Here is a 16,562-nt window from a genome sequence, read left to right as displayed (position 1 = left end):
TGTTATTGTTTTGTTATTTGCCTATTACTGTTTTACTCCCTTTTGTTTTATATTTCTGTTTTTACTTTACATTGTAAAGATCTTTGAATTTTCAATTATTATTATTTTTTCAATATATGCACCATGTTTTTCATTCTTCTGCATTAACTCCAGATAATAGGCTACATATGGCTTTAAAATAAAACATAGCCTATAGTTTTAAATCTTTTTAAAAATTAATTACTAAGAGTTGTATAGTTTTGAACCTAAATAAATAAATAAAAATAGCTCAAAGCCTAGTACACACCGGCGATGTGCATATAAGTCTATCAGATAATGGTTTTATAAGCAATTTTGGTAATATCTACTTTAAAAAATTTAATTGAGGTTATCTCATGTAGAGCTAAATTTTAAATAATTTAGCCAAACATTAAATAATGGCGTGAACTAATGACTTTTACACTGTTTATTTATTTATTTATAGTGCACTATATTTCACAATATGAGGAGTAAATAAACCTCTATTGGACTGAGAATAGTTTGTGATTGGTGCTGTGTGAACTTCCACATTAAATATTTACTGAAGCGGTATGAAGTCACATGTAGATGGCGCTATTTAATAAAGTCTGTTATCATGTTTTTGTTTATTTGTCAGTATTATTCCTCTGTTCAGGTTTACCTCTGACATATTAATAATAAATTATTTTGTGACAATAGTGTTATGAATGGTGATATCACTGTAGTATTTCTTTATTGTGACCCTCACAGTATAGAAATTAGCAGTACTGTTAGAGAGCTGATGTCTTTCTGTTTGCTGTAGATCCGTCTCTTTATTATTAATCACTGTAATAAAGCTGAGGATCAATATAAGGCAGGATAAGAATATGAATTTGAAATATCAGTAATATTATTATTAATATTATCCTGGTGCCATCTCTTCACTAGCTGCTTAATATATCCCACCGCCTTTACAAGTGCCACTGTAATGAGAGTCCAACATCTTAACCACTGATCTACCACTGCCCCAGGAGGAGAGTGGGGTGTAGATGAAACTGGGATATATGGGGTACAGTATGGATTTAAAAATCCTCTCAGAAATCCTGTTAAGTTGTTTATCTGCCTAGCAGTAGATGTTATGTATATATTACAAACATTTCCCAAAAGGATGAACTTGCTTGGCTTCTGTGAACACAAGTGATTAAATAAAGCATTGAATTTTAGCAGAAATTTTTCATGATGTTCGCAAAACCCCCAAACAAAAGATGGACTTGATTTTGGGTTTAGGAGCATGAACCCGCAATAACAGTGAGGGCAAGAACATGCTGGTCCTCTTAAACGGGGGTCTGCTCACTTCTACCAAACCAAGGTGCAACCTACATCATATGTGGAAGCTTTCTGCACTACTTTCACATTACTTCCTGCTTTTACACGTGTGATAGTGGGGAAATTATAACGGTCACTGATATATAAAACCAGACTTTCACAGGACTGGAGGTCTATAATTAGCTCACCTCTCAGAGTGCTTACACTGAGAGCATTATACCCTAATTTCTCTGTCTGGGGATTAATAATGTATTACCTTATCTTATCTTATCTTATGTTATCTTATGAAAAGTTACAAATATTCTTATATGAGAGTGTCTCTTTGTTTGCAGGTATTCCTTCACTTGGACATGCAGTTCATCCAAAAAGCACTGTTCTTCAACACTGGAGTGTTGGTACCAAATAAAAAATAATAAATCCTGGTGAAGTTATTGTCCACCATTTTGCAAACCTGCACGCACAAAAGTGAAATAAGGAATTGTGCAACTGATCCACAGTTCAGAAGGAATCTTTCTATTCAAAATCACACCAGTGGCCAAGTGTGAAAATGCCCTTATTGATAATCCCTGACACAGAGGCAGGTACGTCACCACTGGATTATCAGAAGTACATTCCTCACACAGCTCACTGACATTAGTGAAGATATGATTACACCATAAGATCAAAGCAGGTGAGTAAATACGGCTAAAAGTATGTGCACCCCCGACCATCACACCCATATGTGGTTCTTCCCCTGTGCACAAAGTGAGCTCCATGAAGACATGGTGTGTGAAGGTTGGAAGAAAGTACAATAACTCGAGAGTCCTGCACAGATCCCTGACCTCAACCCCACTGAACACCTTTCAGTGGTGGATTGGCAGTTAAGGCTCTGGGTTACTGATCAGAAGGTTGGGGGTTCAAGCCCCAGCACTGCCAAGCTGTCACTGCTGGGCCCTTGAGCAAGGCCCTCTCTGCTCCAGGGCACTGTATAATGGCTGACCCCAGATTCCTGACATGCTGGGATATGCGAAGAATTTCACTGTGCTGTAATGTTTATGTGATTGATAATGACTCATTATTGTTATCATTGCCTGATCTCAACCTCACTAATGCTCTTGTAGCTGAATGAACACACATCCCCACAGCCATGCCCCAAACTCTAGTGGAAAGCCTTCCCAGAAGAGTGGAGCTTTATAGCAGCAAAGGGGGAATAAATCTGGAATGGGACATTCAACAAGCAGCACATATGGGTCTGGTGGGATCAGGTGTCCCTTTTGACCATACAGTGTATGTTCCTCACACAGCTCATATTTTCTTTTTCATCTATTTTCATCATTTTCTGAATGATGTTTATAAAGACTAGACAACAATAATAAACTAAACAAAGTCAATATTTGGTGTGAAAACCCTTTTTCATTTTCAAAAACTGCATCAGCAGTCTCATATAAACTTTATACAGGAAATGGCTGGTAAGTTTAAGATGATAAGTGAGCACTGTAGGAGAATTTGACAGTTCCTTTGGAGACCTTGACAGTCGCACTAATTTGTTATGTAATATGTATTTGTATTTATAACAATGTATTTGTAAAAGTATTGTTTAGAAAATTGGATATGTTTTTACTGACCCAATAATGCAGTTTTGAACAGTATTGTTGCTTAATTTAATCTATTATTATTTACACTTTTAAAAGCCAGCATGTTTAACTTGCTCTTTATTACTTATATGTTAAAAGTGAAAATGGCCATCAAGTGAAAAACATACATTTATTTTCTTAAACAATATATTTTATTTCATACAACAGATCAGCATCCTGAAAACTTGATGCATGCACAACAGTTCTTATATGTGTAGTATTTTGCATGTATTAATAGTAACAGTTATAATAAGTAAGGCCTAAATTAAAATGAACAGCAGTCATAATTATTAGTATTTAGAGGAGAAATATCAGATCAAACTGCAGAATGTAACCTCTCTATTCAGCAATATGTAAAACGTCAACAGGACGCATTGATGAATGACACTAAAGACACCAGGAAATATTGAAAGATACTGAAAAACACTCCAAAGTACCTGAAGGTTTTGCCTGCTTTTAGAGTCATACCAGAACTCTGTATGCGAGGTGTGCTCCCAGTCCTATTCTTGAAGGTTTATTTATTTATTTATGAGTTACATTTTATTCTGGTTATCATTTCTCTCACATTAGGTGTAGCTGTTCCAGTTTTCCACTCAAATATCCATGGCATTACAGCACTAATGGTAATTATTACAACTCATTTAAGCTTTCAATGGCTCTATCTTTAGTGATATCTCTCCATTCAAGAGGAATCTCTCCATTCCCTGTGAATTTTCTCTTGTAGTGCTTTTCCAGATCTTCTTGGAACCTGCACACAAACCACTTCCAGTAGGGCACCTCAGACGTGTCAGGGCTGATGTTCCACTTGGCATATTCTCCACCTGCTTTTCTGTACTCTTTAAAAGTAAACACACCCTCAGATGTACGGAATAACAAGTTACTTGAAACAGCAGTTGTGCAGAAATCAACTCCAAGATTTTCTGTAAACATGAAAGACCATCCATTGATTCCACAGTTGCGATGGAAACGGACACGGTGATCTCCATCATGATCCTCCATTGTGTTGGTACAGATGGCATTACAGAATGGACACTGAACCCAGCAGCACTGACAGAGGTGTTCAATCAGAACCTTGTGTGGTTTCTTCCTGAACATTTCCTGTTTGAGGTCAGAAATGGTTTTGACTTCACTGCATAACTTTGCCACGGTGTCAGTCAGGCCCTTCTGTACAACCTCTTGAAGAAAGCCAAGGTCTGTAATTTCTTTCTGCTCTGGACATGATTCTTCTTTAAACTGAAGCTCATCTTGTAGCTCTTTGGAGAAGTACTCCAGCCACATGTCGATGTTTCCATTTCTTTTATTGACGTCTTCTGTTGCTTTATTGACGGCGTCCATCACACACTTTCCCTTTGACTTTATGTTAGCTTTGACAGTTTCCAGAACCTCCTGACATTTGTCTTCAAGAAGATATTTATTTACTTCGTTGGTAATAAAATGATTAAAATGTTCTTTGGGCTTGTGAAGGTATTCAATATAGTTCTCAAAGTTTTCTTCTTCCGCTAGTGCTGTTAGAATGTGTTTTTCCAGATTTGACCTGTTTCCACTGAATGCTGGAACATCACGTTTCATTTTCTCAGCTACATCAATGGCAGTTTGGTCGTACGCTGCCTGCAGTATAGACGGCTCAAGTTTATCCACAATTAATTCACCAAACACTGCTGCTGAGGTCGCACCATTGTAGTAGTTCTTGAAGATATTGAAGTACTGAGGTTTCTGTTTTTTCAGGTAGAGTCTGACATTATTTGCTTCCTTGAATTTCATGTGAAGCTTGGTAAATTGGTCAGCAGCAAAAATACAGACATGAAGGCAGAGGTCTACAGTGAATTCCTTTTTGAGTGTATACCAAGATATCTTCTGGTGATGTGCATTAATGCTGGTTTTGACAGACTCAATTATTTGTTGGATGTAGCTGTGATTATACCCAAGCTCTGCACTGGACATTCTCTGGATTTCATTCTTACTTTGTTGGGATACATTATTTACAAGGGCCCTTAACTGATCATTATCCTTTGATGATAACATATTTGCTGAAGGCTTGTTTTCTGGTTTTGTAATTGTACGACGCATTGCTGAATAAAGTGTTCTGCACGTATTACTTACAAAGTGGCGTGCGTGACGCAATCGACCAGGTTTCTCATTTTCATCCACATTTTCATCCACATTTACATCTATATATGTTAGATTCTCCTCTGTTGGAAGGGGCTCTTGAGACTTTTTGAAAACTACATAATTTGAATAATCTCCTAAGGCATCAAGTTTTTTGTAACTTTCCAGATTCTGTTGATCACAGACAAATGACAGCTCATATGTTTCAGACAAAATTTTTGTTACATCTCCAAAAACATCGATGTCACCAACCATGGGTGCATCCTGCGTGAGTTCAGAGAGCCATGTGGACCAAACATCATCAAATTGGTTCTCGAGTGCATTTTCATCTGTTTGATTGTTTTTCAGATTGAAAGCAAGCTCTTTACTCAGTTTAAAGAGTTTGTTTTCATACCTTGTCTTTTCTTCATCAACTTTCTCTCTTGCAACTTTTTGTTGATAAACATGATCTAATTTTCTTTTCGTCACTTCCACAAGTTCATTGTAAAGATCCACGATTTTTCTTTGAAACCTTTCTTTCCATTGGATCAAAATATCTTTATCATGGTCGTCCCTGAAAAAGTGATCTACTGTCTTATCTACTTCTTTTTTCAACACTGTCATTTGTGCCGCAAGATCCTTTTCCTCAATCCTCAAAAACCGTTCATTGTTGACTCTGTTAAGCAGTTTGTTCTCAACTGTAAGCATGGCACTCCTTAGACTCCAGGTCCATTTAGTGTATTCATGCTCAAGTTTCCTGTACACTGCAATCTCTAGAGTGTTTCTGAAGCTAAACACAAAATTTTCATTTAGAAGTGCATTCCACAAATCGTTGATGCTTGATTTAAATTGTGAAAGTGTCACACCACGGTGTGTGGATATTTTTGACATAATCTTTCTTCTTAGCTCATTAATATTTTCACTGTATGAGGGGTTTGGTGGTGCCATCGGCGGGCTGCCCTCCCAGAGCTGTGCAAAATACCTAACATCACTTTGTACATCAAACGCAATGATATCACTAAAATACCGAGCATCGCCATCTTCTTCTTTAGATGCTAGCTTGGTCATGTCATCCAGTTTTTCCTGCAAGCGTCTCCTTCCTTCCATAGTTTTCTCCCTAGCAGTGATGTCTCCAACATTCTGATGGACAAACAAACAGCTGGGATTCAGCCTGACCTTCTTCATCCTCAGGAAGGCCTGAACAACAATCTGAAGGATGTCCTGCATGTCAGCAGGGTTCTCTCCAAAGATGTTGATCAAGGTCAAGTTTCCAAGACCAACAACAAATGTGGCGAGTTCATTGTCATGATGTATGGTTGTCTTCTCAGCCTGCTCTAAGGCTCGGAGACCTTCAGTGTCAACAACTAGAATGTAGTCAAACTTCAGCTTGTTCTTCATCTCCTGTGACACTCTGACCAGCTGCATGAAGGCTCCTCTGGTGCACCTTCCAGCACTGACAGCAAACTCTAGTCCAAACATGGCATTCAGCATGGTGGATTTCCCCGAGCTCTGAATCCCCAGAACTGACAGCACAAACACTCTCTGGTCTCCCAGTATCTTCACAAGTTCATCTAGAACTGCTAAAACCCAGGTCAGAGGAACATGAGCAGCATCTCCATCCATTATTTCCAGTGGGTATCCGGTCACTATAATTTCTGCAGCTATCTGAGGAAGTGATGAGAAGGTTATTTTTGCCTCATTTGTTACTTCTGTGCTTTGTACTGATGTACAGGCTTCAAAAACCTGCCCCATTTCTCTAAGGATGTGTTCTACACCAAAGGTGGCAGCGTTCAAGTCTTTGGAAATTTTTTCAAGTTTTGCTTGTTGCTCGCTGAATGATGGTGACATATTGTGTTTTTTCTTCAAATCCAACACCCTGGACCATTGTTCATCATATTCATGATGCAGTGAGGACAGACAATCTGAAGTGCAACTGTCCAGTAGCATTCCAACCCACTTGAGAAAATAGACTCTTTCATTTTCTGTTAATACATTTAGGCTCTCAAGAAAAAGTTTTATAAGACAACTGAAATCTAGTTTATGCTGCTGATGGCGTATTTGATTCATTTCCTGTTTTATAGACATTTTGTGGTTTTCTAGGTGTCCCATTAAGCAGAAGAGTTTTTTGTTCTCTTGACACCAGTCATGCCACAGTTTTCCCTGACAGGGCAAGTATTTTTCTTTGATCTTGGGCAGATTTTCATTGTTAAACAGGCGCATGAGCTGGTTTGCTGCTTCCTTTGCTCTTTTGCATTCTCCTTTCTCTTCATCCACAACTATATTAGGTTGCTTGGCAACATTCTCAAGTTTAAAAGTAGATGATTTTATGCACTCTTTGATTGTTCTTCTTAATTCCTCAGCCACATCAGATTGACTTCTATCTTTCAAACCAATTCTGTATTTTCCTTCCCACAGTTCCTCTCCAACTGAGTCACTGTCAGTAAGAAGGAAAATGAGAGGCTTTGTGGCTTTTGAGAGCTCCTCAATTATTGCCCTATTGCTTTCATCCTTGCAAAGTGTAGATAGAAGTATGACGTTTACTGTGGACATTTCTGTCACGATCTCACGCTGAGTGGTATTAGTTCCTGCATCTCCATGAAAGTTACAGAAGGCAACACAGTCAGTAAGCCAATCAGAGTTCTTACCAGATGGGCAATACCAAGCAATTTCAACAACTCCATTCATCAAAAGTCTAGTTTTGCTGTCCTGGGGGCAGTTCCTGTCAAAAAATGTATGATATCGATCATTGATTAAGTTATTCATTAGCTGTGACTTGGACGAGGACACAGATCCCAACCTGAGGAAGGCCACCATTGGAGTTTCTACTCCAACTATTGATTTGCATTTGCTTGTTGTTTTACCTGTATCATCTGTTGACTTCCAACTTTTTTTAATTTGTCGAAAAGTCCACAAGGGAAATTCAATTTCCCCCGTGGTGGGGCTGGGCACAAGCAGAGGTACAGCATATTGACATTGTGAGAGCTTTGTTACCATTAACTGTCGAAGAAAGTTGTCTGCACTGTGAATTGCAGCCATCTGAATATCCATTGGGTGAACCTGGACCTGCTCTACTGCCGCACTACCCACTGTCTCACTGTCAAAGAGGACAGTAAATATATCTTTAGATTTTTTGGTGTTGCACTGAATGTTGGTTTTAGCGACTTGCTGTCTAATTGGGATATATCTTGCGGTGTAGTCCATCATGATCAGCCTGCGTAGGAAAGTGTGAACTAAATCCTTTTCAGCACATGGTTCATGACATTTCAATGAGGATGCTGTTATTTTGAGAAATTCACCGGTCTTCAGTGTATGCTCAGTATCAAGATTGAGTCTGCTGAAAAGCTGTCTTATGTTTTCATTTCCAAACTTATCTTCTTCCGTGTTTTGGTTTTGTCCATCTCTTGACTGATTATCTTCAGACTCTGGTGCTTGTCCCTGTGAAGTATACAATATTAATTTACAATTCACTTCCATGTAATACTCAAATGAATGCATGTTTTAAAAAAACATTTGTTGATGGCAACTTGTAATTTAACACACATATGATTAAAGTGATTAAGCCTTCAGGAATATTAGAATGTAAGAGGTTATGCTTTCATTAAACCTTTATGAGGACATTTTTATGTCAGATTTAAGATATAATAAATCTTGATTTCTGACATGCAGATGGTGGTTCAGAATTTGGCATAACTTGTGAATCTGTGTATGAATCATCATGAATCCCACCCTGTTTTGTGTCCTCAGTTGAGGCTGGATGTTGGTGATCTAATGATGTAGGGAATGTTTTCTTTGCACATACCGTGCCTCATAAAACCAATTAAGTATCACTTAAATAATACAGTTTATCTGAGTATTACTACTGACCTCATGCATCCCTTTATTGTCATAATTTAACACCTAATAAATGGCTACTTAAAGTATGATAATGTCCCATTTGACAAAGCACAAGACGTCTCAAGCTGATTCCATGGACATGACACAGTTCAGTGAACTTCAGTGGCTTCCCCAGTCACCTGATCTGAATCTAAGAGCACCTTTGTGGTAGAAAGGGAGATTCACAGCAAGAGCTTACTGAGATTCTTGAGAAAGGCCTGCCAGTTACCCTGAGATTTAAGACCTGATCTAGATGCATGGGCTCAGTTTTAAACTATGGTATATAGATAATATGGTGTAACTATATTATGACACACAGAAGGCAAATACAGGAATTTTTAGTGTGATTCTACATGTTACAGGAAGCCAGAGAAGTGACTTCAGTTACCTTTCTGTGTTCAACCTTTTTATTGCCAAAAGATTCTTCATCCTCATCTGGCAGTTGAACCATATGGTCTGAAAATACAAAAATGATGCAATAATACAAACCTAAATTTGTGTATAATCTGTATAAACAGTATAACATACAAACATATTGACCTTCTAGTGTTCTGATGTATTAATACTATCAATGACAGCTCTGCTTTTCCACAAAAAAAATATAGAAGAACTGAATATATAATTATCCTTGAATAATTGAATCATTAAATATTCATGAAAAAGGGAATTCTTGAAGAGACCGTAAATTAAAGAGCTTACATTGCATATAGAAATAAAATATTAAACAGTAACTTTACATTTTAGTTAATATCAGATGGCCTTCTTCAGAAACAGAATATGCAGCATATAAGGAATGACTTACAATATAATAGAGAATAAAAAATAAAATAAGGAAATATTCACTCACCATGTTTGGGCCCCCCCTCGTCTTGCTGGTGTTCTTTAGTCTTTAATTCTGTGCTGTAGATCTCAGCAGTGTAGCAGCACTGATTGTTCTCAGAGACGAGATGATCAATCTTCTCCAACAGTGTTCTCATTTCTGATTGGTTGTTCATGCTCTTGCTGCATGTGCAGTACCTGTCACCGCACTTCTTCATCAGTTCCTCTAGAACAGTGTTGTTCTTCAGGTCATCTATGATGGTGTCACACTCCTCCTCTTTCTCATAAGTGAACAGAATCATCACAAAGGACAGAGCATGTTCTCCAAATTTTCTTTCCAGCCAATCAAGTCCCATCTTATCATTATCTGTAAATTGTCCTAGTTTCAGGACAAAGATGAAGGACTGGATGCTGTTTTCACTGACTAACTGACCAGTGATGTGGTCCACATGGTCCAGGTATAGATCACCCTCATGCAAGTCCAGTATATTGACCACTGACAAAACACGTCCTGACACTTTTATATCTCTGGGGATGTGAGCCTGATCTGGAGGAACATGTTCTGCTCCAAGCAGTATATTTTCATCTCCAAAGTGGACTGCAGAGGTGTTTCCAAACAGCACAAGAGTGAAATTGGAGGAATCAGATCCCCTAACAGGCATTTCTTCAGTACCGTCTTCTTGTGATGGTTCAGCTGTTTGAGGTGCTCCAGTGGCTGTGCTAATATGTTTTAAACTACCATCAGCTTGGTTGTGTTCAGGAGCTACTCTGGACATTTCTGTATAAATAACAGCAACCCTTTTCAACCCTTCATGCTCATCAGCTTGGGAATGTCTGGATGTTGTGGGACAGTTTATTCCAGCTTGCGATGTCAGTGAGTTCTTCTGTGTGTCTTTATTATCCTTAAACAAAAGTAATGATTTATTATAGAAATTATTATTTATTAACAAATAAAAATTCTCAATTATTCATAAATTTAGATTATACTAATTTGCAAAGATCAGCCCTTTATATAAGACAATCCAACTTCCTGTTTTCCCACTACTTCCTATTTTCCTGTACTTCACACTGTCTTTAATAGCACTAATATTATAGAGCAGTACACACACATGCACACACAGAAACCAGGTCATATTTAATATGTTGAGTGCTGAGTGGCGATGGTGGCGAGGAAAAACTCCTTAAGATGTTTTAAGAGGAAGAAACCTTGAGAGGAACCCGACTCAGAAGGGAACCCGTCCTCATCTGGGTAACAACAGATAGTGTGAAAAAGTTAATTATGGATTTATATGAAGTCTGTTTGGCCTTAGGAGCAGCCGTAGTCACAGCAGTCTGGAATTGGAGTAGATTTGAGCTCCATCCAGAGGCAGAAAGGATCTGGATCTCTAGTATCTCCATAAAATCGTGTGGGGCTCGGCAGAAGGAGAGAGGGAGAGAAAAGATTATTAGGTAATCTGTACCCACCTCGTAATTTCCTGATATCATTTGGTTTTCCACACTTGTAATGGTCTCATCTGTGTGTTCATAGCTACTGAAATCTTAATGAAACAAAAAAAGCAGATGTTATTTTAAAGTTATGACTTTTTTTCAAAATTGTCAACCGTTTACCAATCATGTTCAAGATCCTATGACATCACTATGATCTAGAGGTTCATAATATTGTGATAAAATTAAACATGGTAAATAGATAGATTGACAGATAGTTAAATTTGCAAGAATGAAAAACACAGAACAGTAAAGATGTTAATATATATTTCAGAAACTGAAAGGTGGTATGCATTATATAACAGGTTTTGCCATTTACTTAAACTCTTCAGGTGTACTAAGGGGTACTACATTTTGACTCTTTGACTCGGCGCATGCGTTAGCTGCGATGGCACGGTCGGTGCGTTGTGTGTGTGTTTGTTTGTTGTTGCTTGTCTGTTTGTCTACGGCTGAAACATCATGGGGAATTGGACAAGTTGGATTTGGATTATTTCTATAACTATATGGATTGTTAGTGACTGCGCTGTTTGGACTATTCAATTAAATGATGTTAGAGCAGGGAATGGATTCGCCTATTCACGGGAGGAACTTTTACTCCTTTGTAACTCTATCCACTGCCAACTGAACCCATCTATTGCCATTCCGCTGGATAGAACACCAACAACTGGCTTAAAGAGGAAAAGAAAAAGGTGACGAGGGGTGCGTTGCAGACTTAGAAGGCGTCCTTTTAAACCTCCACTACCCTCGATCGTCCTTTCAAACGTTCGTTCATTGAAAAACAAAATGGACTTTTTGCATGCGAAATGTCTCACGGATGTATCGTTCAGGGAGGCATGTGTTCTCGCTTTGACAGAGTCCTGGCTGGATAAGTCTGTCCTGGATAACCTGGACGGTTTTGAGATCTTTCGGGTAGACAGAACCAGTAATTTGGAGAAAGAGCGTGGAAGTGGTGTGTATGTACATCAACTCGCGGTGGTGTACTAACATCAAAGTACACAGGAAATCTTGTTATCCGGACCTGGAGCTGCTCCCCTGTCCGCCCGTGCCTTTTACCTCCCCAGGGAGTTCTCAAATGTTGTGCTTAGCTGTGTTTATGTTCCACCAAGTGCTAATGTCAAGGCGGCGGCTGAGCAGATAGCATATAATACACAGACTATTCTCAGCAAATACCCGGATGCTCCAGTACTACTTCTTGGAGACTTCAACAGCTGTCGGCTTGATTACGCACAGCCAGCCTTCAATCAATATGTAGATGTACCAATAAGATTTAATAAAACTAGATTTATGTTACAGTAATATCCCAGAAGCCTATAAAGCTAGAGCTCTCTCACCGCTAGGATTAGTGAATCATAATGTTATCCATTTACTTCCTGTTTACAAACAACAGCTGAAACAACGCAGGCCTGTAACACATAGCGTCCCTCAATGGTCGGAGGATGCTATTGCATGCCTTCAACGCTGCGTTGCGTGTACAGACTGTCTTTGATGGAGAGCTTGATGAGCAGACTTCAGTTATTACTGATTACATTAAATTCTGTATGGATTCCTTGATACCGGTAACGACTACCAGAACATACCCAAATTCAAAACCTTGGATCAACTCATCTCTAAAATCTCTTTTCCACAAGAGAAAACTTGCCTTTAAGCAAAAGGACTTTGCTGGTCTAAAAATCATTCATCAGGACATCAAAACTGAAATATTCAAGGCTAAAAAGAAGTATAAAAACAAATTGGAGCAGGACTTTGCAAATATGAACATCAAACAGTCTTTTCAGCGAGTCAGGTCTCTTACTGGACAAGCCGTTTAACAGACTGTCTCTGTACCAGATCCCACCACCTTTGCTGCTAATCTTAATAATTTCTATGCCCGGTTTGATACCTCTGATTTTTCAGCAGAGTGTGATAGCCTTTTGGATTCTTTGCCTTCTCAAGAGCTGGATTATGAGCCCCTTCTAACTAAGCAGGATGTCTATTTCCAGCTTATTAAGTGCAAATTGAATAAGGCTCCCGGGCCAGGTCGGGTCTTGAAAACCTGCACTCTAGAATTACCCCCCATTCTTCATTCACTTTTTCTTCGATCACTTTGTACTTCAACAATACCAGTCACATGGTAAACATCAGTTGTTATTCCTGTTCCTAAAAAACCTCATCCAACAGAGTTAAATCACTACACGTTTCACCCTGTGCACGGTGGCTTAGTGGTTAGCATGTTCGCCTCACACCACCAGGGTCGGGGGTTCGATTCCCGCGGCTCTGTGCGGAGTTTGCACGTTCTCCCCATGCTCCCCAGTCCAAAGACATGCTGGTATGACTAAAGTGTCCATAGAGTGTGAATGTGTATGTGATTGTGTGCCCTGAGATGGACTGGCACCCTGTCCAGGGTGTACCTTGACTTGTGCCCAAAGCTCCCTGGGATAGTCTCCAGGTTTCCCTGTGACCCTGAAAATGATAAGCGGTATAGAAGATGGATGGATGTTTCAATTTGCATATAAACAGAACAGTGGCTTGCCTCTTGCACTGTCTACTTCAATACCTGGACATTCTTGGAAATTATGCCAGACGTCTTTTCATTGACTTTAGCTCCGCCGTGAACTCAATTCAGCTTCATCAGGTAATCAGGAAACTACAGTGTCTGCAAGTCCATCACCACTAGTACATCGGATTTATAATTTCCTTTCTAACAGACCACAAGTGGTAAAGGTGGACAATGCATTATCGCCCATTATTGTTCTCAACACTTGTGCCCCTCAGGGGTCTGTACTTAGTCCACTTCTTTATATTCTCTATACAAATGACTGTCAGAGTCCAGGCACCACCACTCATTACTTTAAATATGCAGATGATACTGCCATTCTTGCATTGCTTAATAAGGGCAATGATTCTTTTTTGGACTATCAATGCTCCATAGCACATTTTAGTACATGGTGATAACTTTCTCCACCTTAATATCAAAAAGGCTAAGGAACTGGTTTTTAGTTCTTCCAAAACACTGACCCATCCTTCCAGTATTACCATTAACAGAGAGATGGTTGAAAGTGTGGAGCATTTCAGATATCTGGGCATTACATTGGATAAACATCTCAACTTCAATCAGCACACTCTAGGGATTTACAAGTGCTGTCAACAGTGACTCACAGTTATTCGTAAACTTAAATATCTGTCTGTTCAGCCTAGTCTGCTTCTTCTTCTGTATCGAAGTATTACTGAACCGGTTCTTATGTATGGTGCCATTTGTTTTTTCCATATGCTAACAGTAACCAATAAGAACAAACTTTTGAAAATAACTCATTTAGCGAGAAAAATGATTGGTATTCCCATCCCTAATTTATTGGACTGTGTCAGTTCATATATGCTCCGGAAGGCACATAAAATTTTGAATGACCCAAACCACCCACTTTATAAATATTTCAACCCCCTTCCTTCTGGCCACAAGTATAGACTACCCATGTGCAGAAAGGCCAGCTATGGTAGGAGTTTTGTTCCTATGGCTATACGAGCATTAAACACATAGGTACTCAGCCATTGTGATGTCAGATGCATCTGTGGTATGATGATCCTGATGTTTTTCTTTTCATCCCCTTCTCCCCTCTATGCCTGTGATTGTTTTTGACGGTCTATATGTATGATGTTATGTTTTTGTACGCACCACTGTGGAAACAAATTTCCTCTTTGAGGACCAATAAATTATCTATCTATCTATCTATCTATCTATCTATCTATCTACATTTACGTTGAAAAAATTTTGGAACCCCTTTTCTACATTCTGTGTACAATAATGTACAACATACATGAAAAGAAGCCACACTCTAGTGTGATACACATGATTGGACATAATTACACGTGAACATGAGTCTGATGGTATACGGTATGTGGGAAATGGAAGTCTTGATATGTGTAGTTCATTAAGTAATGAAATTGCTGACATAAAATCCTAACTGACATTAACCATATTTACATGCACACATTCTCACCAGTCTGATTGAATTCAGTCCAATTGCAAAGTCTGTGTTTATATGAATGTTACGTATAATCTGATCTAAAGTACGTGCATACCAAATGCCATCTAATTGTTATTATTAAATGCACAGTGATAAGAAGAGTTTATGAGTGCAGCAAAATCACTTACATCTACTTAGCAATATTAAAGGTCAAAATGAAAAGTTTTACTCTTTTGTACCAGGTGCATGTGTTGGATCCTCGCTGAATGTCTAGCGAACACCTTGAGAAATGTCAAACCGACTTTACTGAGGTACTGACCTTCCTGAGGTACTCACTTCCTGCCTCAAAATGATAGTTTGATGCCCATCACAGCTTATTAAATGAATTACAATGTGCCCTATGAGATGTATTTTCTGTACAGGACAGTTTTATGGCACCAGGAGCACATCATGACCCAAACATGTGCAGATTTTGATTGTGCAATAATGAGATAAGGTTTACACAGTTATACATTAACCCTCCTGTTCTGTCAGACAGAAATTTCATTAGGATTGGCTTTAGTCAGGTTATTATATTCAGATTGAAGCATTTACATGAACATTTTTATTCTGATTGAGCCCTCAGATTATTAGACTGCACATAAATATAGCTACTGTTCACATTGTGGTTGGTGAAGTTACCATTATCTGAGGTTATGTTATGTACTTACTGGTGATGTCTTCTGTGTCCATTTCATCTTCTGGATCGTGATCTGTCATGATTTCAGTGTCCTTAGCAGTTTTAAGCTTATACTTCGGTCCTGCGTCAGAAGCAGATAAGAGTATGTGAAAGCTCTGCTGTTACTCCTTCAGAGGTAACGCCCTCAAAGCCTGAGGAATGTTATTACAGAAGGTTAAAGTTGGCAGTAATGACTGTAAAACTGACTGTAAACATGTACCTCTGGCGTATTTATCACACTAACACGATTAATTTGAGATAGGTTAATGTATTACATTGGACATGCACGTAAATGATGCTTAAAAAAATCTAAAGCGTTACATTTTATCTCGTACTTTAGAAAGTTTAATTCATGTTAAATAACTATCAGACATGAGCACTTTATTGAGCACTTTCGCTTCCCAAAACAGGAAAGAGTGAAGAATAACACGAATAAAAGGAAATCAGACCTGAGTAGTAGGGTGTCTCCCGGGATTTAAACCGAAAGTACCGAGCTGAACATGTACTGGTCACGTGCGCGTCGATTTCTTAAAATCACATGATCTACCCGAAACATCCTTACATTTGAACAACATTTTGCTTTTACATTATTTTAATTATTGTGTTTTTACCTATTCTAATTTATGGAAATAATATATAGAAACATGGTGGTTAACAATTATATAGCTTACGTTCTGGTGAAAAAAAATCGTTTAAAATAAAACTAACCAAATCAGTGTGATCAAAGTG

General features: G+C 38.5%; 1 protein-coding gene and 1 long non-coding RNA gene across 2 annotated transcripts; both read right to left on the bottom strand.

Moving 5' to 3' along the window:
- Positions 1-2,984: 2,984 nt before the first annotated feature.
- On the bottom strand, positions 2,985-10,400 carry LOC128616352 (interferon-induced very large GTPase 1-like). The gene is made up of 3 exons (XM_053638958.1): positions 9,721-10,400; positions 9,262-9,329; positions 2,985-8,435 (listed from the first exon to the last, which is right to left on the bottom strand). Exons 1-3 carry the CDS (start codon positions 10,352-10,354, stop codon positions 3,546-3,548), a joined length of 5,592 nt encoding a protein of 1,863 aa, XP_053494933.1. The 5' UTR covers positions 10,355-10,400; the 3' UTR covers positions 2,985-3,545.
- A 26-nt stretch (positions 10,401-10,426) lies between these two features.
- LOC128616360 (uncharacterized) lies at positions 10,427-16,409 on the bottom strand. The gene is made up of 4 exons (XR_008387421.1): positions 16,283-16,409; positions 15,826-15,985; positions 11,157-11,230; positions 10,427-10,594 (listed from the first exon to the last, which is right to left on the bottom strand). It is a non-coding gene; the product is annotated as an uncharacterized LOC128616360 (long non-coding RNA).
- Between the last annotated feature and the right edge of the window lie 153 nt (positions 16,410-16,562).

The sequence above is a fragment of the Ictalurus furcatus genome, chromosome 12, assembly GCF_023375685.1.
Source record: "Ictalurus furcatus strain D&B chromosome 12, Billie_1.0, whole genome shotgun sequence".
In the NCBI taxonomy this organism is placed as follows: Eukaryota; Metazoa; Chordata; class Actinopteri; order Siluriformes; family Ictaluridae; genus Ictalurus; species Ictalurus furcatus.
This window is presented reverse-complemented; position numbering and strand designations above follow the sequence as displayed.